The 26,299-nt window shown below is 35.1% G+C and overlaps 1 protein-coding gene across 2 annotated transcripts; it reads left to right on the forward strand.

Annotated features, from left to right (window-relative positions):
* On the forward strand, positions 1–25,286 carry ZBTB2 (zinc finger and BTB domain containing 2). 2 transcript variants are annotated; one of them, XM_031937627.1, is made up of 3 exons: positions 1–83; positions 17,045–17,226; positions 23,146–25,286. In XM_031937627.1, the coding sequence occupies exons 2-3, from the start codon at positions 17,054–17,056 to the stop codon at positions 24,515–24,517; spliced, it is 1,545 nt and encodes a 514-aa protein (XP_031793487.1). In that variant the 5' UTR covers positions 1–83; positions 17,045–17,053; the 3' UTR covers positions 24,518–25,286. The 2 variants fall into 2 exon arrangements, with proteins under 2 accessions (XP_031793487.1, XP_031793488.1); XM_031937628.1 differs by lacking the exon at positions 1–83 and adding an exon at positions 585–646.
* The last annotated feature ends 1,013 nt before the right edge of the window (positions 25,287–26,299 follow it).

Consider the following 26,299-nt stretch of genomic DNA (forward strand, 5'->3'; position numbering starts at 1 on the left):
TGGCGGCAGCGGGAGAGCGGCTGGGGCTGCACAGCGGCGCCCCCCTGCACTCCTCCTCCCAGCAGCGGCGGCGGCAACACCAGGTAAGCAGGTACCGACATGGTCCCAGGGCCCCGGTTTCCACGTGCCACCCCTGCCCCAAAGCCCCCGGAAAAACGAGGAGGCATGGGGAATGCAGGGGTCCGGGCTCGTCAAAGATCCCGGCGGTGTTAACAAAGGAGACGACGAACAAGTCGTGTCCTGCTCCCCTTTACTCCCTGCCCGGCTCCAGGTGATGATCAGGAGGTTGAACCCGGGCAGCCAAGAGGCCCGGTTCAGGAAAACGGGAGAAGGGTGCGCCCCGTGGGGGTGGTGGCGGCTGCGCCTGGCGCCGGGACTCTGGCCGCCTGACAAAACCATCCCCCGGAGCCAGGCGGCGGCGGCGAGTCGGCGGCGGCCTCATCCGGGGCTTTTCGGGAGGGGGAGGGGACGGAAGCCGAGAGGGCGGGCGGCGGAGCTGGGGAGGGGGGGCAATCCGCGTTCCGTTCCCCTTCCCCGGCCCCTCCCCTTCTCTCCACTCCCCTCCCGCCGCAACCGCGAGGTCTGTCACGATCGGCGGCGGCCGGTGAGAGTCCCGCGCTGGAGCCTGGAGAGACGGGCCCGTCTGGTGCGTTACCCCCTCAGATATTTCGCAGCCTCCGCCTCCTCCCGCTGCGGCGGCGGCTGCTGCTGCTGCTGCTTCAGCGGCAAGGCCGCGAGCTGCGGAAGTGGGTTTGGGGGGAGGGGAACTGGAAGGGAGGGGGAGGGGAGGGATCCGGTCAGACCGGAGCAGGCCCGGCCTCTCTGGCGCTTCTCCCAGCTGCAGCGACTCCTCCAGCTCCTGCCGCTAGTGCTGCGGCTCCGCCTCCTCCTCCCAGCTCGCGGGCGGGGGCGCGCACGCGCGCTTCCGGCCTACCCGGGTCTCGCGCTGTCTCCGGCTCTCGCGCGCGCTTCCGGCCTACCCACTTCTGGCTCGCATTCTTACCCCCCCCTACCCCCACTCTCTCGTTTCTCCCCTCCCCCTTTCTCATGCGCCGGGTTAATCGAGCTTTCTGGGGCGGTGCGCGTGGCGTTGGCGTCGGCATTGTGTTAAACTCCGCGGGACTTGAGAGAACGCGCGCGGGAGCGAGCGGCGCAGGCTGGGAGTGTCGCATGTTTTTCCTCCGCCCCCGCCCTTGCCCCTCCCCAGCCCCAGGGATGTCTTCGCCGGCCCCGCCTCTATTCCGCCTCTCCCAGCCCCTGGCTCGGGGCTAGTCTCGGACTGAGAGGCTTGAGAAAATGCTTTTCTCCCGCCCTCGGGAAATGACCGTTAACGCTTCCTGGGGCCTGGCTGGTCCGATGGGCGCTCGCCGCCGACAGCTGGCGGGGCGTTTAACCGGCTGCTTCGGCGTCCTCCGGATCCGTGCAGGCGGCGGTTTCTCGGTCGAGGCCCCCGAGCTTCCGCCGACCCCAGATCTGTGCCTCCGATAAAAGATTGGAACGCCTCGCGCTTGCTCGGGTTTTCAGGCAGTTTTACCTCCGGGTGTGAGACGATAATTTAGCCTCGCTCCCGGGGCTAAACCGGAATTGTCATTTTTAGGCTCCTTGGAAGAGGGGGAGCACCAAGGGGCAAAATCACTACCTTTAAGGGAGCCTAGGGGAAGAGAGAACGGTGGTGTTAATCTTTCAAGAACGAGGGAAATCTCCTTTAACATCCCTTGGAGTCCAGGGCTATGTTATTGAATAGACATGGGGGAAAAGGGATACAAAACATTACAGTACAGTGTTATGTAATTGGGGTTTTCTACTACTAATTGGAAGTGACTCTGAAACAAGTGATGTCTTCTAATCATTTCCCAAGAATTATATTTGGTTATATCTTTAAAGTCACTTCTGATAATATTTTAAGTTCTAAGTAATACCATAAATTAGTAATTCTGTTGTAAATTACACTTTTCTTCTGCCATTTGGCTGTTGATCATTTTGTTGGTTAAATCACATCTATCAAAGGATGAACTTGGCTTAAGTTGAAAATTTAAATCTTTGCTTGATCAGTAAAGTAGATGGTAAAAAAGTTAAAAACAAAATTTTGGAGAATTACTCATAATATTGTTTCTTCTCTGTTGGAATAATCATTTTGCTCCTCATAGAGCTTCAGGAACAAGTGACCTGTAATTAAAATTCCAGTTTGGGAAGTATGAATTTGGTTTAATTGAAATGAGTTGGATATCAATGGAGATGTTTGTAATACTTATTTCTGCTACTTGTCACAAATTAAATTTTAATAGTGGAATTTACTTTTCATGATGAATTCCCATTCCCCTACAACGTGGTAATATTTAGGCTGTTAAAATATAATTTTAAGTCTACGATGATTTTCTAAAAAAAAAAAAAAAAATCACTTGAGTGATTTACTAAAGTGATGTTTCTTTTTACTGAATCCAAACAGTAATTTATTACATTTATACACTCAAATTGCAGGGCAGTTATTCTTAATTAGTAGAAAGGGTTTCTCCAAGCTAGTGAAATCACACATGTAAACCCGGATTTTTTTTTTTTTTTTACTTTTTTATTATGGCTTTTTATTTACAAGATATATGCTTGGGTAATTTTTCAGCATTGACCCTTGCAAAACTATTTGTTCCAATTTTTCCCCTCCTTCCCCCCATCCCCTCCCCCAGATGGTAGGTAGACCAGTATATGTAAACCCGGATTTCCTACCACACCACCAAAGATTACGTTTCTCTTGTAGATTTTGAGACTATAAACCACACAAAAAACATTCATGCCTTTCTGGAGCTTAAATTCTACTGGAGAAAAAACCCACCATGGATGTAGAAAGTTCTATGTCCTTAAAGGGAAGTAATTTGAAATCGACTTGTAAAGGTAGGTTGGAACCAGGGAGTTAAGGACTTTAAATTGCAAACAGAGGTATATAAATTTCTAGCCGCTGAAGCTTCTTGAATGAGGAAGTGGCATGGTCAAATTGAATCTAAAATTAATTTTCTCCGGTCAAATAATTTTTTCATCATGAAATAAAATGCAATTGTGTGTTAACTACCTATTCTATATAAAACTCTTATTAGGCCTGGGAGGTGGTAGATTAAGTCAGACACTTATTAAAAACCTATTTTTAAATTTTTTTCCAAGTACATGTAACGATAGCTTTCAACTTTAATTTCTGCAAAACTTTGTATTCCAAATTTTTCTTCTTCTCCCCTCCCCAAGACAATAAGCAATCCGATATAGGTTAAATATGTGCAGTTCTTTTCAACTTATTAACATATTTGTCATATTGTGCAATAAAAATCAAAAGGATAAACCACTACAAAGAAAATAAGCATACAGCATGAAAAAAGTGAAAAATATTCTGCTTCCATTCACATTCAGTCTCCATAGTTCTCTCTCTCGATTCCAATGAACTGCATAATCTTGTTACTGTGTTCAGTGTTCTTTTGGTTCTGTTCACTTCACTCGCATCAGTTCGTGTATTTTTCCAGGTTTTTTGAAAATCTACTTGTTAGTCATTTCTTATAAAACAGTAATATTCCATTATATTCATATACGATAACTTATTCAGCCATTTCCTATTCCTTGCTACTACAAAAAGGTTTGCTACAAACATCATAGTCCTATCTTTGAAGTACTTGAAATACTGTTTTCCTCACTGCCCAGTACTCTACTTTTTAAAAAAAATTTACACCATTCTTAGTTACATTGGTTGGCAAAATCAGCCCAAAATATTTGCTGATCCAACCAGTTGCTTTCATCAGATTACTTCTCTTCTAGAGAAGGAAGATGTAAATATAGCAGTGGAAAAAAAAAAAAAAAAATGGAAGAGCTAGGCATTGGAATTCCCATGAAATAGTGCTGTTTTGTGATAACTTAGAATCATCTACCTGTTTTCTGCTGTCAAAACATGTATCACAACTTCATATTTCTTCATCAGTAATGGTGCTTCTTCAAGAAAATAATACTATGACACTTTGAAATTTTGAATCTTTAATTGTACCCATTAGACTATGCTATTTCCATCAGTTTTTAATAGAATCTTTACAAGTATATACATATATTAAGGGGTAAAATTCTTATAGATAATGCACAAGATTCAGCCTTTTATATATCAGGGTTGATAACTAATGATACTAGAAATGATTTTTTTTTTTTATGACATAGCAGCTTATAGGACAGGTGATTGAAAAGAACTTATTCCCCATGAAATATCTCTACCTTATATTTCCTAACAGTTTTTACCCAAAATTTCTGGGTTCAGGAGATTTTTTTCCCCAGTATTCTCTACCATATCTCTGCTGTCAGACTCACAAGAGTCTCACTACATCTCCCATGAGAAAAGGCTGATATAATCACTAATCATTTTCTCTTAAAAAAAACCAAAAAACTAATATATGACATTACTGATTCCCAGTGTTAAGATATGTCATGATTTTTACTAATGAAGATTTTAGAAATAAATCCCATAGTGGGAAGAAGATCTGAATTCTAGGCTTGGCTTTATCACTTTAGCAAGGCAATTAGAATCCTAGACACATTTTAGAAATAGAAAAGGAATTTAGAGATTATCTAGTCTTAACATTTTCATTTTATAGATAAAGAAATTGAAGTGTTTTGCTAGAGAGTGTTTTGCTGATGATTCCATGGGTTGTAGATAACTGATTCAAGATTGGAATCCAATTTAACTCCAAAGGCAGTAATTTTTTTCAGAAAGAAAATGTTTTTATACCACATTGCTGCTTTCATACCACGTGCTTCTTCAGAGATTCCATTTCTTCATCTGAAGAGATTGAATTGGATAATCACTGAAATCCCTTCAAACTCTAATCTTCTGTGAATATATGAATGTTATGTTTGACTTTGGAATCTACTTTAAAAAATAAAATTTACCCAAAAAAAGAATTTATAGAAAACAATTTTAAATAATTTAAAAATATATAAACATATTAAAATAATTTTAAAAATTAAAAATAATTATTCAAGCAAAATTTTCCATTTATAAAGGTCTTTACAAGGTTCTTTTATTCATCAAGCTTTTCCTGACATGTTTAAAATATTCATGGATCCATGAACTAATTTTAGAAGTTTCAATAACATAAGCACAACATGAGCACAACTCATCCATATGCCCATTCTCTCATAATTTTGCCAGAAAAGATAGTCACCTGTGCTTTAGGAAGTTTCCAGTAGAGCAGTTGTATTCTGTGTCTTGATGCAACAATAGGATGGACCTGGAATTTAAACAAAAAAATAGCATCTTTGCTTCTTGGAAAACTTGGGAGTGAGAGTGGAGAATTTTAGAGGAATTTTGCTGTTTCCTGAAAACAGTATATGGTCATCGCTTGCCTTCCCCTCAACCCCAACTTTGGGCTTACCATACATAATGATAAGTAGGTTCTATAAAGTGTTCATCCAAAGGCATATTAACATCTGAGCAATAAATATTTTTTCATTTGGTCTTCACCATGAGGCGAAAATCAGTGACTACAGAACTCTTCTGGGAAGCTTGAAAGTGTTCTGAGGCTTGATATAATCCTGACAGTGTCCAGAAAGAGGAGCATCTAAAGTGTTTCATCATCTACAGGGCCTTCCAGTTCAAAAGGTTCTGTGATAGATCTCCATGACAGTATCAAATAATCTTTGATAAGCATACATATCTCTATTTTATGCCTCTCTGATGTGTTGTTAGAGGGTTGCCAATTAGTATTTCAGTTATTGTCATCTAGTGAGTATGAGATGAGATGATTTTGATGTTTGTAGAAAAGAAACCTTGTAAAAAAGCCTATTAAGTGTTCTATTCTACTAAATCAAATACTTTGTCTTAATCGATATCTTTAAACTTGACAAGATCTTATAATGTCTTTATTTTTCAGTTAATTGTGAAATTGCAAATATATGGTCCATTGTTGAATACTGCTTGCAAAAGCCTGTTTATTTACTACTGATACTTCTCATTAATGAGGAGAATTAACAATTCTCTTGATTGATCTTTATTGATTATTATAAAGATTTTGTATAAATGGGAGACTAGGTAGATATAACTCAATAGTTTTGATATTCTCTTAAACATCCTTTTCAGTATTTTAAGGTCTGGATTTTTTTCACTTTGATGTCTTCCTCTTCACATATCTTGTGTATCAGTCTTTTAATGCCCTTAGAATTGTGTCAGCTACATCATAGAATTCTCTAAATACATGCTTCAGGGCAGCTAGATGGTGTACTGGATAGAGCACCAGCCCTGAAGTCAGAAGGACCAGAGTTCAAATCTGACTCAAACACTTAGCATTTCCTAGCTGTTTTATCCTGGGCAAGTCACTTAACCCCAATTGCCTCAGTGCAAAAAAAAAAAAAAAAAAAAAAACCTGGCTTCTTTTCCCATCTAGGTACCTCTTCTAGAAGTAACTTATCTGAAATGCTAGGATCCAAATGTGGTGCTCAGTATCCTTCATGGACAAAAACTGGCAAAAAATGATTATTACAAATATTTCCTATTTTTCTTCTATTTATGGGCTTCCTTTTATTTTTATCTTCTAATATCCTGAGGTGACTTCATTTAGCTCGATATTTTGCCAGCCTTCTTTTATCTGATTATAGTATCCATTAATTTTTTGTATTATGAGATGATTGTCATAATCAGCTATTATCCTTCATTAGATTTTATAAGCAAGTTTATATTTTTGCCTTATGTTGACTTTGAAAGTGCTCTCTCTCTCTCCATTTGGTTAATAAGTCAAGATGCTTTCTATGCTCTTGGTCGTTTCCTTGAGAAAGTTAAGTGCTGTCAATATCATTTCTGTTGTCTAAAAATATTAATTGGTATTGTCTTTAAAAAAATTTAAAATAGGATAAAACGAATCTGCTACCAAAATAGGTTAATATTTTGTTTCCCAAATTAGATTATGTCATTGTTTCTGTTCATTAATGTGGGTAAGAAAAAGATGTTTTGTTTTTTTTTTTTTTTTTGCTCAATACCCCACCTCTACACTAAATATAAATAAAAAGAGGAAAATCTTAAGGGAAGTCTATAAAGCTGTTACAAATTTAAGTAAGGTTTGAATTTTAAGATGTTTTTATTTTAAAATTGCCATCTCCATTCTTTTAAATCATGAGCATTCAGCTATTAATTACTGATTTGTTAGTGGACAAAGCAATATTCAATTCCATTGAATAATCTAATTTTGAATTCTCAGAAATTATACCAACAGAACACAAGCTTCTGACTGATTTTATCAATCTAGAAAGACCTCAGATTTGTATCCAAGAGGTAAACTATTAAATAAAGACTAACATAGTCCAGTTCATAGAGACCCATCACTACAAAATCAGCCAAAAAGTTGATGAATTTTTGTCCACAATAATTCTGTCCATTCTAAGGCTGAAATAACTAGAATTTGTTAGTGGAGGAATGGTCACACTAATGAAGGCACAAATTTCTTTGAAGTCCTAAGACAACATGGTATAGCCTATAAAGCAGTAGATTTAAAGGTCAGAAAGATTTGGGTTCAAAAGTCACCTCAGCCACATGAAATATAACACGGGGTAAATCATTTAACCTTTTCATTTGTAAAAATGAGGATTAGATTATGGTTTTCCCATTTCTAAATCTGTGGTTTTATGGAAGAAGAATGATATTTAGGCAGTGTTGAGGGTCAGATGGAGACTTCCTGGTATCCTGTGTATGTCCCATGAGATTTTTTTTTCATGTATGAAATTTTAACAGTGAAATTTATTAGAGCTTAAAATTTTTAATTTAAGGTACCCTTCAAATACATAATGGGGAGGGGAATCCTAATTTTTTTAAAACTTCCAATATAAGACCCATAAGTTTCCTGAGCAGTTTGGTCCCTCGTTTTTACATTTACAAAGAATGTAACTTCATTCAAGCACACCTACAACAAATGAGTAACTAACTTACTAAGGATCAAGCCTACTACATTTATAATAAAAAGTGCTACACTAATAAAAATAGAAATAATTTAACAAAGTAGTCAATCCTCAGTTATTCTTTTAATTGAAAGTATAACAGTGGTATGATGTGATAAAATGCAAAACAGATAACTTAAATCATGTATCTTTATCTTTAGAATACATTTGCTAATAAAGTTTTGTTGATTGATCTTTTTGTTTTTACATCTTGTACATTTTCTAATATTCCTCTCCTACCTTCTCCCAGGGATATCTATCCCTTAAAGAGTTTTTTAAAAAGAAAGTTCAGTAAAAGTAATCTGTTCTATAAAAAATTTAACATTACATGTGGTGTTCCACACCCATAGTCCAGCAAAGAAGGAAGGCTGCTGCTAAGTAGCAAAATGGATAGAGCATTAGACTTGTGGGAAACACCCTAATACAAATCCTAGCTTGCTTATTTTCATGACCCTGGACAAATCAATTAGCTTTTCTTAGCCTCAGTTTCCTCATCTGTAAAAAGGGCATAATAATAGAACCTGCTTCTCAAGATTTTGGTGGGGATCAGCCAAGGTAACATAAAAAGTGTTTTTAAAACTTGAAAATCTCATATAAATGCTAGATGTCATATGTGAATGTTATATATCTCTTTACATATCTGTTCTTGGGAGCCAGATGTAGTCATTAGAATTTCATTGCATTTGACTTCAATTGTTTTCTTGTTAATCTTTCCATTTATATTGTCATTGTATTGGTTTTTTGGTTCTGCTTAATACATGTTTCATCACTTCATATATGAGCCTAGGTCCCACTACTTTCTCTTTTATTATTTTGGCATGAACAAGTCGCTATCACCTGTGAGCCCTGGACAACTTTCTAAGAACTATTATAGGTAGGTTTTTATTTGCATCAGTGAAATTTTGTCCTGATCGTGGTGTTAGATAATTTAATCTAGAGGAATGGTGGAAATGTGATTTATATTTTAACAAAGCATTTGACAAACTCTCATGTTGTTATTCTTATGAAAAAAATAGTTATTCACCATGCAAAAGAACTTAGGTGGTTCCAGATCTGATTTAATAGCCAACCTTAAATAGTGAATTCTTCACTAAATGTGGAATTTAATCAACATGGAATTTAATTTCTAGGGTTATATTCTAAGGATCTCTGATCCTATGCTATCTAACATTTTTAACAATAAATTTTTTGGAGGAAAATATTTATTATATTTACAGATAACACAAATTAATGCCAGGATCCAAAAGAATCTAACAGGATAAAGTTGGGGCTAAAAATAATAAGATAAAAAATTAACTTTACACTTGTGTTTTACAAGTCAACTTCACAAATATACTATAAGTACAGTTAGATAAGCAGTTCAGCTGAAAAGGATCTGATGGTTTTTAGGAAACTATAGGCTATACATAAGATCAGCTCAATGACAACCCAAAAAAAACTAGTGCCATCTTAAATTCTAGTATTTTTATTTTTGTTACTGTAGTCATTATGTGAATGGTCTTTAAAATTTTTTGTCATTTAAAAAGTTTTGAGCATACTTTCCCAGTATACATCTTCTAGAATAAATAATACACATAAACAAATTTTTTGGCATAAAAGTTTAATTTGTTTCAATACTTAGTTATAATGGCTATCATAGCTGAAAAAAATATCTTACAAAGATATACAATTCCAAATAAGAAGCAGCATGTCTTTGGCTGTACTGTCATGTCCATTGTTCAATCCCAATTATGCATTGTTTTCTATTGTGATTTGACTGTTCCACCTTCTGTAAAATCATTTCAGTTCTCAAAATTAAAAGATTTTCAATATCTTATGTTACATTTTTAATACATGAATTCAAACCCAGCAAAACTATGTTGGAAAATTTAAATAAGTTTTAAAATTTTATTTTCCAATTTTTAAAATTGTGTAGGTGAGAGTTTTTATAGATGACATGCTTATATCATTTTTAGCAAAATAATCATAGAAATATTTCCAATCTATTTTCAAAATGCTCTCTTGATAGCATGTTTCTTTAAAAAAAAAAATCACTTTCTCCTTGTTAAAACATTACTTTTATCTGAGATCTGTGGTATATAAAGAGTAAACAGAAATAAAGCCAAAAATTATTCCCTAATTGATTAGTGGTCAAAGAATAGAAATAGTTCTCAAAAGAACTGTAATCTATTAATATACATATAGAATAATATTCCAAATCACTAATAATAAAATCAAAATATATTTTACCTTATACTCAGAAAAGATTCCTGACCATGGATGGTTGGAATGAATGTTAAAAGATAGGTTCATACTATTAGGAATTGGCATAGCCATTGTAGAAAATAATTTGGAATTATGCCAAGACAGTGACTAAAATGATTATATCCTTTGATCCAGGGATGTTATCATTAGTATATACCTCAAGAAAGTCAAAGATTAGTTAGGAAGAGATTTAGACATTCACCAAAGTACCTATTAAAAAACAAAAAAACAGATGTCCATTGATTTGTGTAGTGGCTAGACAGATTGTATGGTATGTGAATGTAATGGAATATTGCTATGTGTGTGATAAGAAGAGACTAGAAAAGACAGGGAAACATAGGAAAACATATAGCCTGACACAAAGTGATGAAACCAGGACCAATAAAACAGTTAACACAATGATTCTGACAATGTAAATGGAAAGAGCAATGACAGCAAAATAAAACGATGCTCTATATAATGACCAGAAAAATTAGAATGTACCTTTGGAAGTTGGGAGACTGAGTATGGAGTATTGTATATACCTTTGGACTTGATGCATTAGTTAATTTTGCTTAAATGCTTTTTTTCTTTTCTATCTTAAATTCTTTGTTATAAAGGTTAGCCCTCTAGGTAGCAGAGATTGGAGGAAAATTTTGGGAAATGAAGTTGGCATAAAAAATGTGAATAAAAATTTTAAGAGGTCATCTTATCTTGAAAGTAGAGATTGTGTTTTATTTATGTGTGTGTGTTTCAACTTTACTGAAGTTTTGATATAATCGTGGGTTGGCATAAGAAATAAAATTGGAACTTTATTGGAAGTTTTATGGAAACCACAGATAACACATGAAGGCCAGTAGATGGGACAGAATCTAAACCCAAATATTTAATGCAATTTTTACAATAAATTCCTGTAAAAACCTCATAAAAAGACAAAAAAATTCAAATTTCTTCTCTGGTAGATTAATGTAACATACTCCTGACCACTACTTACTATCACAGAAAAGGTGAGCAAATTTGGGATGCCTTTTTTTTTTTTTTTTTTTTTTTTTTTAAAGGAAAAATGTTTAATGTCTTTAAGTTGCATGTAATTTTTAAATATTTTGACAGGAAATAATCCAGAAGACCCCTGAGTGGAGAAAATGTCATGTGTATTCATTTTGGTGGGAAAGACTTTTGAAGGTTTTTTTGCTTGCCTTGGTAACATGTGCAAACATTTCATAGTAAAATATTAGCATTGTTTCCAATATCTGACTACAGAACTCTGCACCTCCTCATTTGTTTTCCCCGAAATATATATATACTTTTTCTTTGCCTTGTTTCATTAATTTGTATTTCATGTATTTGTAGATGGGAGACAGAATCTTATTTGTAAGATACAACAGAAAAGCCAATTTGGCTGAAACTATATATAGACTAAAAGAAGGAGCATGATGTTTTATAAATATGGAAAAGTATATTGGAACCAGGTTGTGAAGAGCTTTGATCGTAATGATAATTGAAAACCAGTAGAATTTATGAAATAGGGGAGTGACATGATCAGGCCTATGCTTTAGGCAAAAAATCACTTTGGTTATTTGGAGGATGGATCAGAGAGGGAAGAGGCTTGAGGCAGAGAGAGCAATTAGGCTAATAATTAAGTCAACATAAAGTACTAAAAGTCTGAACTAAGGTGGTGGCCTTGTTAATAGGGGGAAGGAAATAGAAATAGAAAATGTTTTAAAGGCATATGAGATAGCATAAGTGAGGAATTGAGAATGACACCAAGTTTACAAACCTTGATAATAGAAATGATAGTACCCTACAAAGAAAGAGAAGTTTGGAAGAGGGGTAGATTTGAACAAGAGATTTGCAATTCAGTTCACAGCCCTATCCAAGCCTGCTGACTAGGAAACATTGTCTAACTGAAAACAAAAGGGTCATATTCTGTTTCTTTCACTGGCCTACAGCCAAGAGGCAGTTGAAGTAGGGATGGGATTTTACCAAGAGCTTTTGTGCAACTAAAATAAATTCCTGAATCTCAGATTATGACTACTACTCAGATTAACACTAGCACCTGGTGCAGAAGGTGAAATCTTGTACAATTATGAGAGAGGACAGAGTGGCAGTGTTAGACAATAGTTGGAAATGGTAAAGAAATGGGTATTTTCAAGGAGAAGAGCTGTAACCCATTCCTCATGGGCCATCCCCTTCACTGTGGAACTCACTGGTCTATATTGTTGTCTTCATTTTGTTTTATTTCCACATGCATTGATTCCTACAAATTTTCCTACATTTCTCTTAATTTCTATTTGTTGTTTTTTATAGCATAATAGTATTTAATTACATTTAGAGCCAGAAGGGAATTTAGAGATGATCTTGTCCAATTCCTTCATTTTATGGATTAAGAAACTGGCCTTAGGAGAGATTAAGTGACTTGCTCAAGGTGACACAGGTAGCACTCAACAGCAGCAGGAATTGTAGACTCAGGTCTACAAGTTCTGACAGCAGTACTCTTTTCCACTGTACCATGATGTTTCTGTTTATTTAGGGCTCTTTCCCCAGTTATTCAACAGCTACTTTGTTTCCATTTTTTTTGTACCACAGATCTTTGAGCAAAAGCTGAATTACCACTGTTTGGATATGTTGCACACCAAAATTTTTGTTCAGATCAAGACTAGCCCATTAGGTTCCCTAACAAAATTGAGATTTGGTGATTTGAACTTTCCAGGTTAGATTATTTGGGGGGGTGGGAGAGGGAAGTACTTTAGAATCATCATAGGATGTAAGATCAAGAAGGAACTTTATAGATTTTAAAGTCTATTCTTTACATTTTTTCATGCCTTCATTCACTCCCAGAGTCAGTGTAGACTGGCCTTTGTCACTACTTCTCAATAAGAATTATGCTCCCTTCAATCTTAACAGTTATCTTCTAAAAAACCATGTATAGTAGCAACATATGATCCTCATCCTCCCTGATCTCTGCAACATCTAAAACACCATTATAACCACATTCTTCTTAATTGAGACTCTTCCTTCCCTTCCTTAATACTGCTCTCTCCTAATTCTCTTCCTATCTCTGAAACCACTCCTCTTAAATCTCTTTAACTACTTTTTCTCTGCCCTCTAATACCCTACTTATATTCATCCCTCCAGGTTTGTTCTTGGTCTCTCTCCTTTTGCAGTCTTATCAATTACCATTGCTTCAGTTATCATACCATACAGATAATACCCAAATCTCCAACTCCAGCTAACTCAATTGTTCTGAGTTCTAATTCTAATTTCCAAACATTAGTTGTAATAGTAATGCCTAAAACAGTATAAAAGCTGAATTTGTTATCCTTTCTTTAAAATTTATTTTTCCTAATTTCTCTGCTTCTGCACATGATACTATATCATTGCCTTAGTCACTCAGAAATATACCTCGTTCATTTTTGAATTACCAGTTTTCCTCACCTCCTACCTCCAATTAGTTTACAAGTCCTTTCAGTGGTATCTCTGAAATTTTCTTCCATCCTATGCCCTCCTCCTCCTCATTCCTACCCTTCCTGCTACCAATTTAGTCAGGTCTTTATCATTTCTCCACCAGTTTCCCTTGCTCCATTTTTTTACTTCTAATCCATCTTCACTTCACTGACAAAATAATTTTCCTAATATGATCAGGTTGCTCCTTACTCAAAAACTTACACTTCAAGTGTAAGATCCTTTTCAACATGCATGTAGCCCTTGATAATTCTGTTAGAAATGGTAGAGCATGTATGTAAAGTGCTTTAAAAAATGTAAAGTTATCTATAATTATGAAATACTATTACTACTAATAATAAATAATCTATAAATAATCTTACTTCCCTTAATCTGTCTGGTCATTCTAACCTTTTATAGACAGTTAATTATTTTTCAAGTTCTTTGTGTATATTGCATTACTCTGTTGAATTGTAAGCTTGATGGTGATGAAATATTTCATTTTTTCATCTTTGTATCTCTATTACCTTCTACAATGCCTTGCACATAATGGGTGCATAGCAAATATTTTAAATTTTTTTTTCATTTTTTGGTGAAGAAAATATAACAAATTAAGAGATTCACTCACTATAACCAGATTATAATAATAACCAGGTCAGTGATAAAATCCAGATATCTTGAATTCTAGTTTAGTGGGGGGGAGGGGTGGTTTAATTCATCAAATATTTATGATAAATAATTATCAAATATTTTGCTGCTTACAAAATGTTAACTCCTTCTCTCTATAGAACCCTCTTTTATAAAGAAAAAAAAAAAACAATTGTTAAACAAAACTGTCTAACACAGCACCCTGATTTTAAAAATATTCAGCACCTGTAATCTCATCATCTCTTTATCAAGAAGAAGGTAGTGTGTTCCCGTATCAGACATCTAGACAGCTATCATTTATCAATAAATTTGTTCTGAGTTCCATTGCCTTCAGTGATCTTTCAACCATCCCCTGCATATATTCAGTAAAGTAAACCCTTAGATTCATTTTTTTAGCTATCAGTGCAGATATCAGAGTAAGCCAAGATAGTCACCAGGACCTGTTTCTCCTTCAAAAATAAAAAATGCAAAAGAAAGTTCATGACAATGAATGTCAAGGGAAGAATAAGAAAGAAAAGATACCTGAAGAAGACAGGAAACATACATACATGTACCTTAATAAGGATGTATCAACTAGTTACTGCTATATGTTGCTTTCTTACAACTCTAGGTAAAGCCTAGTTCCTGAACATTGGAATGACAGTGCCCCCATTTGGTTGTGCCATAACAATTCTGCCCACGTGAATTTTTTTTTCTTTATATTGAACAAGTCAAGTAATGACTAAGCTTTTTCTTTATTAAAAAATAAAATCAATTATTCATTCCCACTTTCCATGCTGTTACTCATGAGAATTTATTGCTGTTTCCTGTTTTTCATTTCTTCCTCTCACTTGGCTTTTATACTTCTGTTACTTGCCTTCTCATATTTCTATTTATAGTTTTTTCCCATTTCATTTCCTGCCCTCTTAGATTTCCCACCTAAAATACTTGTTTGGCTCTTTTAAGGAAAAGCAATTAATAACTATATCCTTGATTGCATTCTTGCATTCTCATTTTTCTACTATCATTGTTTACTTGAGTATACTTTGGGAGGATGATACCCAGAGTTGTGTGTTTTGTAAGATCATATCTAGAGATAAACATATATTTGACATATTTGAACATATTTTATTATTTCCTGATGTCTTTAATGCAAATGGACTAGTTTGTAATAACACTGTGGGAGCTAAAGTTAGCTCTACATGTAGGTAATAAATATCGGGATTATTGAAAATGTACATGTAATACAGGTTGTGCCATCAGTGAGGGTTTAAGCTTTAATAATTACAGAAGTATAAATGTTGTAAACCTACAAAAAAAATAACAGTTATTTACAATTGTAAAATATTTTTAAGGTTTCTTATTAAAATTCAACATAAACACCATCTTTTGTCATACAACATTCTAGTCAGTTTTTGAACTTTATAAAACTTTTCATCAGCACCTGTTCAGTGACTAAAAGTATTCATTTGTAATCTTAGCTTTGAGATCATCCAAAGAACCAGGTTTTGAGGCATATATGACAATTTCAATGTTACTCCACAAGAAAAAATCTAATTAATGGAAGTACATCAGTTGACCAAAGTGGCCAACCAAGAGACCAGTCTGAGAAAGTATCATCCAGAAAATTAAATTTAAAAAGTTTTAAATATTCAAAATTCACAAAACTAAATAAGCATAAAAGAATTGAAGTAATTCAACTTTCAGATGTTTGGAAGTATGCCTTTATGTGTTCTGAAGTTATTAAAGCATAAAATCCTTTTTTTCAGTCTTGTCTATTATTTGTAGAGGAAGGATTTACACTAGGACCCTAAAGTACTCTGTGAATCTGCAGATTATACCTGTTAAAAGTAAACTCTTACCTAATTGTTGAGCAAAGATTAAAGCAGTTTTTTTCCTAAATTGTGACCAAGAGCATATGATTCCTAGCAAACCCTTTACAATCATTCCCCATTTTCCTTTTGCTTCTCCCTGCCCTAAGATTGTTTCTATAAGCCTCTCTGCCTTTTACCTTCATACTATTGTTTCTTATGTTGATGGATGTAATCCCTGGAAAAATTTTCATAGAAAACATCAGCTACTATTTCTTTTGTGCCCTGTGACTGTTTTTCAGTCTTTTCTAACCCAATTGTAAGTCATATTGTGATTTGCCAAAATGTACTTGGAACAAAAAATTGAGTGGGAGATACATGTCCATTGATTAAGAATTGATATGTATAAAGGACTATTATATGCAAAGAGAGAAAAGAGAAGAAAATGAAACTAGCAAAAATGGCAGCTTAACAACTATCAATACATTAAAATTAGGAGTTGATGTGCCCTTGGTTTCTGATTTAAGAAAGGTAGGAATTCATGAGAGTAAGTTTTGAGGAAGAATCTTTCTAGTAGTAGTAGTGGGGGTGGTGGTGGTGGTGGTGGTGGTGGTGGTAGTAGTAGTAGTAGTAGTAGTAGTAGTAGTAGTAGTAGTAATAGTAGTAGTAGTAGTAGTAGTAGTAGTAGTAGTAGTAGTAGTAGTTCACAAGTAGGGAACAAGCAAGAGCTGGAATTTGGGGAAAATAACCTTGCTTTGCCATGGACATATTAGTGAGACATTTAAGAAACACTGCACACATGCGCGCGCGCACACACACACACACACACACACAGAGTTAGTTGTACCTTCCCAGTGGTGGGATGTTGTAGTATTTGTACATAAAATATATAAATGAAAAGTAGATATTCACAATATTGTTACTGTTATAAATCCAAAATGATTCCGGAATCTGATGGTACATGCTAATTTGGAAATCGCCTCTCTTAAGGAAAATCATTTGCTTTGCAGATTTAAAAAATGGATTTGGCCAACCATGGACTTATTCTGCTGCAACAATTAAACGCTCAGCGGGAGTTTGGTTTCCTGTGTGACTGCACGGTTGCTATTGGTGATGTTTACTTCAAGGCACACAAATCAGTCCTTGCTTCATTCTCCAATTACTTTAAGATGTTGTTTGTCCATCAGACCAGGTAAATAAAATGGTTGATAATAAATATGATTATAACTTTCTAACATCTACTACCCCACTCTGTTCTTCTAGTTCATAAGTTATGTTCTTAACTTGTGTCTCTAATTCATCCTGGATCTTATAGTCAGCTGTTTCAATGAAACAATTACTTTATGCTGCTTCAACATCTTGACCATCTTCAGTAGTGACCATTGTGCCATTTTCCACTTTTGAATAGCTTCTAGAATATGCTTTCTCTGCTTCCATCCTTAGTTTACAGAGCACTTCTGGAGTACTTTTTATATACATAAAAACTTTAGGTATAGCAATTCTTAAAATTGTTAACATCCTATTAGTTTCATGCTATTTTAGCTCAACTGGGCATTTGCTAGTCCTTTTGTCAAAGAAGTTTGCTAATTTACCATAGTCTATATTTTAGGGGCAATCTTGCTAAATACAGTTTAATTCAATTTAACATTATTCAATATTCAAGCATTTCTAGTTTAGAGAGAGAAATGTTGAAAGTGGCATAGTTCACTTAAGCCATTAAATGTCTCTGTCTCCAAGATTTGAGGTAACATATAGAAATCTTAAACCAGGAAAAGACAATAATGTTTATGGTTAACATTCCAGGACAATAATCAATACTCACTTTCTTACTTGATCACTTTCCTCAATGGTATTTTCCCAATGATCAGTATCACAATCCTTCAGACTACAGGATGGGCAAGGATCTTCACCTGAGTTATATGTTGCAACTTTAGTTTCTATCTCCATTCTCTTTCCTGAAGAAGGACTTTTATCCTCAAACAATTTGGAGAAAGATAGGGGGTGCTAGGGGAAGGAATAGGAGGATGAGAAAAAAAAGCAAGTTTGGAAGAGCTTTTAGGACAGAGAAATATTTTTTTCTTACTTAAATTACTTACAAGGTTTTTTCTGGGACCTTGCTTAAGCAGTTATTTCTTTCTCTTCTCTTTTCTTTAATACCATTCTACTGGCTCCTGATATTAAGTCAAGAACTAAAAGTTCTCCTTGACATTTCTAACCCTTTGTTCTTCTGTCTTCACTTTCCTTTCATTGTCATAGTTGGAGACAGAAGAGAAAACAATTCTCCACCATTCTCTTACAATTTAATTTTTGTTCTGACCACTCTGCTGAAACAGCTTCTTTGAATATTGCAGCTGGATTGGTATAATAGAAGGAGTGCCTGATGATTGAGTTAGGAAAGCTGAATACATTGGTTCTTTACCACCAGTCAAGCGTGGTAACCCTGGGCAAATCATTTCAGCTTCTTAAGCCAGCCTTGATGATCATCAGGTCTCTCATCTACAAAGTCCTTAGTATACTCCCTTGTCAGGCTTAATAAAGGCTTTTTTTTTCAGTCTTAAACCTTTCTGAAAATATTTGACATTGCTAATAAAATCCTGTTTCTTGAACCTCCCTCCTTTCTTTTTGTGACTTTGCACTGTCATGGGTTGTCCTACCTCTCCAAATGTTTCCTTTGTGTCTCCTTTGATGGCTTTTCTTTATTCCTGGAATAAAATGTAAGCATCCCTTAAGATTCTGTACTCGGCCTTCTTTAGTCTTCTCTACATTTTATTCCTTGTTAATCTTACTATGTTGCTTTATGTCTGATAATTAAAGCCATCATGCTGATAATTCTCAAAATCTCTTTCCAGTGCTGTTCCTTCTTTAAAACTGATTCTATAGCTCCAATTGTCACACATTTCTATTTGAATATCTCACTGTCACCAAACCACTTCATATCAAAATACCTTAGTCCCACCCAGTATTATTATTTAAAATAATATTTAACCATATTAAAAAAAATACTGACCAAGACTCAGTATGTCTAAAATTAAGCTCATTATTTTAACCCCTTAAACCCTTTTTAATTTTTATATTTTTGTTAGTTTTATCATGCTCCTAATTAGGCAGGCTCAGAACTTCTGAATTGTCTCTGATAATTCTCCCTAGCATTCTACATTTCATGTCAAATACTGTCAAAATCATTTTCATTCCTAATAACATCATAGTTCGAATCCTTATTATGTCATAAATGAACTGCTGTAAGGACTTCTTAATACCATTTTTCTTCTTGCATCTTCTTCACTTTAATATGTTTTTCTTCAAGCCATTCTACATACCCCTGCCAAGTTAATCTTCTAAAGTGTTTTGATCAGCTCAGTGTTCTCTCAAAACCTACTGTGCTTTCACTTGCTTACTGAATGAAATTGATACTCCTTACCCTAGCATTCAAAGCCCCCCATGATTTAACAGCCTACCTTATTATCAGACATATACATGCTATTCAGTACTCCCTAATCTCCGAACATTCCTTCATTTTCTCATCTCTGGTTTTATTCCTGCTGTTACCATAACCTGTATTGTCTATACTATCCACATACATCTCATGGCAAAATTTTGCATGCCCTAGCAAGCCCATCATAAATAACATATCTTTTCTATAGTGACCTTTTTCTGTCACCCCAACAAAAAATTATCTTCTCCCTACTCTAATTTCCTAAAATAGTTTCTATCATTCTTATGGCACTTGATCACATTTGACTTTTAAAAATATTTCTTCATGTACAATTTTTGTTCTCTACTAGACCTTAGGCCCCATGAAATTAGGAGTGATTTCTTATACCTTTTTTCATTACCCACGTTTCCAAGAATAGTACCTTGCAGATACTTGGCACTTCATGAATTAATGAATGATAGGATTAATAGCACTGAATATGGTTCATTTTAATTAGAAATATTTAAAATGTTTATTCTATTATCTGTATGCTTTAAAGATTTTAATTAATAAGAATTAATGTACTAAATTAAGATGTTGCTATAAACAACATGGATTTTTATTTTGAATTTTTAGTAACAGTATAAGAGTGGCCTCTTATTAGTGACAAGCTTAAGCAATATCTAAGGATTGATTGATGGTAAAGAATTTAGACTATAGGGTATTATATAAATACTTACTAAGCATCGTACCAGCTTATTTCTATAGTCATGGGTCATATATCACAGTTAGCTAAAAAACTAATTTGAACACACATCAAGAATAGTAGCTAATGCCTTTCCCATTTCTCTAAAACTGTATTAGAAATCAGTGATAATCAGGAGTAATAGAAATGTAAGGCCCCAAGACTACTTTAAAAACAAATCACCAGCACCACACCTCAGAAAAATTAGTTCACCCAGATAAATGGGAATAATCCATTAACTATAGCTGATCATTTGTGAAAATGATCACTGAAACTGAAGATAGCACTTGAGACTGAAAATAGCACTTGTTTCAAATTTACTTGGTAGGCCTATGTCTTAATTTTACCACTAGATGTCTCTGGTCCTGTGTAAATGTTAAAGTTAACTGGTCCAGTGAATACCACTTTTATTTGGGGGCTGTCAAGAAAGCAGGAAGAAAAGGAAACTTTGTGTATTAAACACCCTCCTTTGATAAAATCTAATATTTAGCAGTTATACTTTTAACTTTCTTTAAAATCATTCTTTGTTTTTAATGATCAAAGAAGGAACTGAGGTAAAACCAGAAGTGATTTTGAAAATTTCATGATAGAATTTTTATCTGTCAGTAATTTCAAAATCATATTTGTTTTTATTCTAGCCAGTAGATTCATATGAGATACTGAAGTCAAAGCCAAAGCATAACATTTATAAACAAATTGCAGACGAAGTCCACCTTTGGACATTTTGACTCTTCTAGGAAGAGTATCTTAAGATACAGTTGTACGCCAGCAAAATCTGCCATATAGTAGTACAGTAGATACTTAAAATAACTTTCATTAGGAATGAAAGGTACAGAGTATGAAGATATATTACAGTAGGGAGATTAGGCATAGACTTTGTTTCTTAATTCTGTTTCCCCAACTTTGAGAAGAACATAAAATCTCTATTTACAAAAGATATGTTTGGATTGATAATTTCCATTTTGAAAAATAGCCTTTACAATTTATGAGTTCTTTGAAGCAGTAGCCTCCTCTGGTACATTTAAAATAATCTTACTTCATATATTTTTCTAACAACATATAGGGCACCATGATAGTCGTTAAAGGAGTTAATTTTAGTGAATTCAAATCAACTTCACATGCTTTCTAATTTTGTCCAAAGGTAGGTAGATTTAGGAGCCTCTAAAGTCCCTTCCAGATTTAAAATGTATGTCTGTATACATCTCATAAAAAGATCAACTATAAGTTACTCCCATTTTTAAAGTGACAAAATAGCAATATAGAAAGATCTTATGACATTACAGTTATACTATCCTCTTAAAGGAAAAATTGGTAGAAAGTTATTTAAAATGTTACTGTTTTTGTTGTCAGATTAACTTTTTACATTCACATATTTTCCTTCATATTTCATTTTAAGATAAACTTCAATAAATTCCATATCATAGACATGTCTAACGGAACTCGACATTTTTATCTTCTGGTCTGGTCAAATGATATTTAAGTTTAGAATATAATCATATAAATTAGTATCTTTGAACATTAATAATGTTTTTAAATGTCTATAAATGAAGGAATTACTGTAGCAAGAATAATAAAATTCCAAAAGCAGAGATTACATGCACTTTGTAATCTGTGTTTATTATGTAATTCTTTGTGATTACAAAGTGCATATAAATTAATAATAACAGGTAATATATAGAGAGTACTTTAAGAGTTACAAAGTTCCAAGTATAGAGGCATGCAATAAAAAGAATTTTGATTCATTGAAAATAAAATGTTTTATGTTAAAGATGCTCTACATCCCATGGGAGATATACTCTCTGTTGAGATATAGGTATATACACATGTACATACACATGTGTGATAACTTTGTCTATTTAAAAAACACTTATATTTTCCTATAAAATTGGTATAAAAACTAAAGGCAGCAAAACTCTGGGTTCTTAGGACTCAGTTACTGCTTTCAGCTTAGTAGATTTCTGATATATAGTAAATATAGATCAGTCATCAGAAAAAAAAGACCAGAATATGATTAAAAGGAATGATGGAGGTCACCTAATCCCATGTATATTTGAATAGGAACTACTTATCTCAAAGTCTCTTTTCAGCGCTAAATTTCTGATTCTGCAATTATCAAAAGTGGTCATCTAGCTTCCCATTTTATTCTTGGTAGCTTTCATTATTTGGAAGTTTTTTTTTCTTATCTCAAATATCTTAAATCCACCTCCTCGCAATGTCCACCTTTACTCCTAGTTCTGTCCTCTGGTGTCAAGCAGAACAAATCTAATCCTCCATGTACTGGAAGAAAACTATCATGGGCCCGACTGCTGTTCCCTACTTTGGACCTCAGCTTCCTTACCTAAAGTCATAGAAATGTGGACCCCAGAGAGATGATAGCTAGCTTAGAGTTACATAATTTAGTTAATGACGAAATTGGGAATAGAACTCAGATTTCTTAACCTAGAGTTCAATATTCTTTCCACTATATCATTTTCATCTTAAATGGGAATAGTAATTCTTAGTCTAATTTACAATATTGTGAGGCACAAAATTATACTATGTATGTATATAAAATAATGTGTGTATACCAGGGGTCCTCAAACTACAGCCCACAGGCCAGATGCAGCAGCTGAGGATGATTTTCCCCCTCACCCAGGGCTATGAAGTTTCTTTATTTAAAGGCCCACAAAAACAAAGTTTTTGTTTTTACTATAGTCCGGCCCTCCAACAGTCTGAGGGACAGTGAACTGGCCCCCTATTTAAAAAGTTTGAGGACCCCTGGTATACATTGTACATATATGACTTTGAAAATATTAAAATATATATAATTACAAAAATGACTCCTTACACAGATTGGTCCAGAAGTCTTAGTGTTTTATAAGCTTTTTAATAATTTAAAGTTGCACTAAGACTTATAGGCCACCTGTATTTATCTCACCTTGTCCAATGAAATATTTTTTACTTTTCTCTTTCAGTGAGTGTGTTCGTTTGAAACCAACTGACATACAGCCTGATATTTTCAGCTATCTTTTGCATTTGATGTATACTGGGAAGATGGCACCTCAACTTATTGATCCAGTTCGACTAGAACAGGGGATAAAGTTTCTTCATGCCTACCCACTAATTCAAGAGGCCAGCCTTGCAAGCCAAGGAGCCTTTTCACATCCGGACCAAGTTTTTCCATTAGCTTCTTCATTATATGGGATCCAAATTGCAGATCATCAAGTAAGGCAAGCCAACAAAATTACCTCAGCAACTGACAAACTTGGGCGGGAACCAAGACCACAGGCTTCCAGAATGAGCCAAGAACAGATATCCGAGGGATCACAACTTTCTCAGTTAAATTCAAATCTGACACAAGTCAGTCGGACAAATATGACCCCCTCTGACCCACTACAGTCTTCACTGTCTCCAGAACTTGTTTCCACACCTGTTCCTCCTCCTCCCCCAGGGGAGGAAACAAACATGGAAGCATCTTCTTCAGATGAGCAACCTGCATCCCTTACAATAGCCCATGTCAAACCAAGCATCATGAAAAGGAATGGAAGCTTTCCAAAATACTATGCCTGCCATCTATGTGGGCGTCGGTTTACTCTTCGCAATAGCTTACGTGAGCACCTCCAAATTCATACAGGGGTACCATTTACATCAAATCAGCCTGGAGAAAGTAATGTTTCCCTCTCTCTGTGTAGCAATGCAGTTGAACTAGGAAAAGATGCCATGGAAGTGCCAGAAGCAGGCATGATAAGTGACAGTGAGCTTCAGCATATTTCTGATTCTCCAATCATTGACGGGCAACAGCAATCAGAAACTCCACCACCCTCAGACATTGCAGACATTGACAACTTAGAGCAAGCAGACCAAGAAAGGGAAGTAAAAAGACGGAAATATGAATGCACAATATGTGGGCGTAAATTTATTCAGAAAAGTCACTGGAGAGAGCATATGTACATACATACTGGCAAGCCTTTCAAATGCAGCACTTGTGACAAAAGCTTCTGCAGAGCCAATCAGGCCGCCAGGCATGTGTGCCTGAACCAGAGCATAGACACTTACACAATGGTGGACAAACAAACTCTGGAACTCTGTACCTTTGAAGAAGGTAGTCAGATGGACAACATGTTAGTACATGCCAACAAGCCCTACAAATGCAATTTGTGTGACAAAACTTTTTCAACACCTAATGAGGTGGTTAAGCATTCATGCCAAAATCAAAACTCTGATGTTTTTGCCCTTGATGAAGGGAGATCTATCCTCTTGGGTAGTGGGGACTCCGAAGTTACAGAGCCTGATCACTCAGTGTTAGCTTCCATCAAAAAAGAGCAAGAAACAGTGTTATTAGACTGAATGTGTTACTTCACGTTTTTCATTTTTTTTTACAAAGACTATCCTTTCCCTTCCCAAACCAAAACTACAAATAAAGTTCACCAAGGCATGATAGAAACAGTTCCTCTCCCCTTTCTCCTTTTCCTCACATTCACTTTCTCAATCCTCGCTCCCTCTGAAAAAAAGGCTTTGTGCATTAGAACCTGGAATACGTCGATTTTAATACAAAGAAAAATTGGACAGATAATGGTTAGTAGTGTTTACAAATTCAAGAAATAGATTTTGAGAAATGTTAGATTATTTTAAAAGAATACTTGGATCTAATGAAGGGTACATAAAAATTCAATTTGGTAAGTTAAAATTATACAATTATGACTTTCTCCGAGTAGTAAGGCTTCCTTTTTGAAAATAGCAGTTGCAAACATACCAAGACAGCTGTGTACTATTTAAAATCTAAGTGGTGTGGGAAAACTTCAGACCCAAGACATTTTTTATAGTACTTAATTTTCCTCAAGGTGTCTTATTTCAGGTTGCATCAGTGAGATTATGTCCATTCAAGAAAATCATTATTTACAGCATCTCCTTCAACAACAACAAAATTGAAAGAGAAAATAATAATGTGATGGCAATCTTTTTTAAAATATTGGATAAAATGTGGAAAGTTCGTGAGTATGTGTGTTTCTGAGAGAGATTTGTATGTATGTTTAATATAAACAGGTAAATAAATGCACACGCCTTATCAAATTGTATCTAACTCTTTCCAAATTGAGCCAAAAAAAAAAAAAAAAAAGATGAGATAAAAAATCTAAGAGTACTTTTTAAAAATAAATTAGTTATGTTTTTAAAAAATCAAATTAAAAGTAGTATCCCAGAATTTTATTATCTTTCTGAACAGCAAATGATATGGAAGTAGAGAAAATGTCGTTATCATATCTTGTTCCATTGCTGTTCCAGCAATTACCCATGCTGAATTCATTTGTACTATTAACATTCCTTTATAGTACTAGAAATGCAAAAGGGGGAAAAAAGACTGTATTCAGTAATACTTACCTTTCCTGAAGATGATATAAATAGAATGATAACCATAGTACAATTACTCCACAGTGAAGATCTTATCAACATCAGATTTAAACATCAAAATGGAATACAGAAAAATGGGTAAATAGCTGTACCTGCTTTTTGGGATAAGCATTTGGCTTTGATGTTCATTATCAAGTTGTGTTTTTTTGTTTTGTTTTGTTTTTTATTTTCTGCCTGAAATTTTCATTGGCTTGAAAATGGTAACATTCATCATTTCCTTAGGCCAATAATAGGAATGGCTCAAGGAAAAAAGTAGGAACCAAAAATGACAGGAGTAAAGTATCGAGGGGGAGAGGAATAACATCTAATAGCTCTGCTCTGTGTATATGTTTAAAACTGAATATCCCATCATCCTTCTTGTATAGTTGAGTTCTCAGATTTGTAAGTTTTTATACATCATTTCATTGAATAAAGATTTAATTAAATGGAATGTTATGTATAGCTAGTTCTTTAAAGACACTTAATAGGGGAAAAAACTGAACATGAGAACATCAGAGCTTAAAGCTTTTTTTTTTTTCATGTAAAAAATGGAGATAGTACCTGCTCTACCTACCTCACAGGGTTGTTGTGAGGACCAAATAAGATAAATATTATGGTAAAGCCTTTAGAATCTGTAAAGTGTCAAACTGCTGTGCAAATGGAGAGCATATCGGGAAGGAGTACACTTAACTTGTAATTTTAATGACCAGTTTCACAGGTTCCCAAGACCAGTACCTCTATGTT

This window comes from Sarcophilus harrisii, chromosome 4, assembly GCF_902635505.1.
Source record: "Sarcophilus harrisii chromosome 4, mSarHar1.11, whole genome shotgun sequence".
Classification (NCBI taxonomy): Eukaryota; Metazoa; Chordata; class Mammalia; order Dasyuromorphia; family Dasyuridae; genus Sarcophilus; species Sarcophilus harrisii.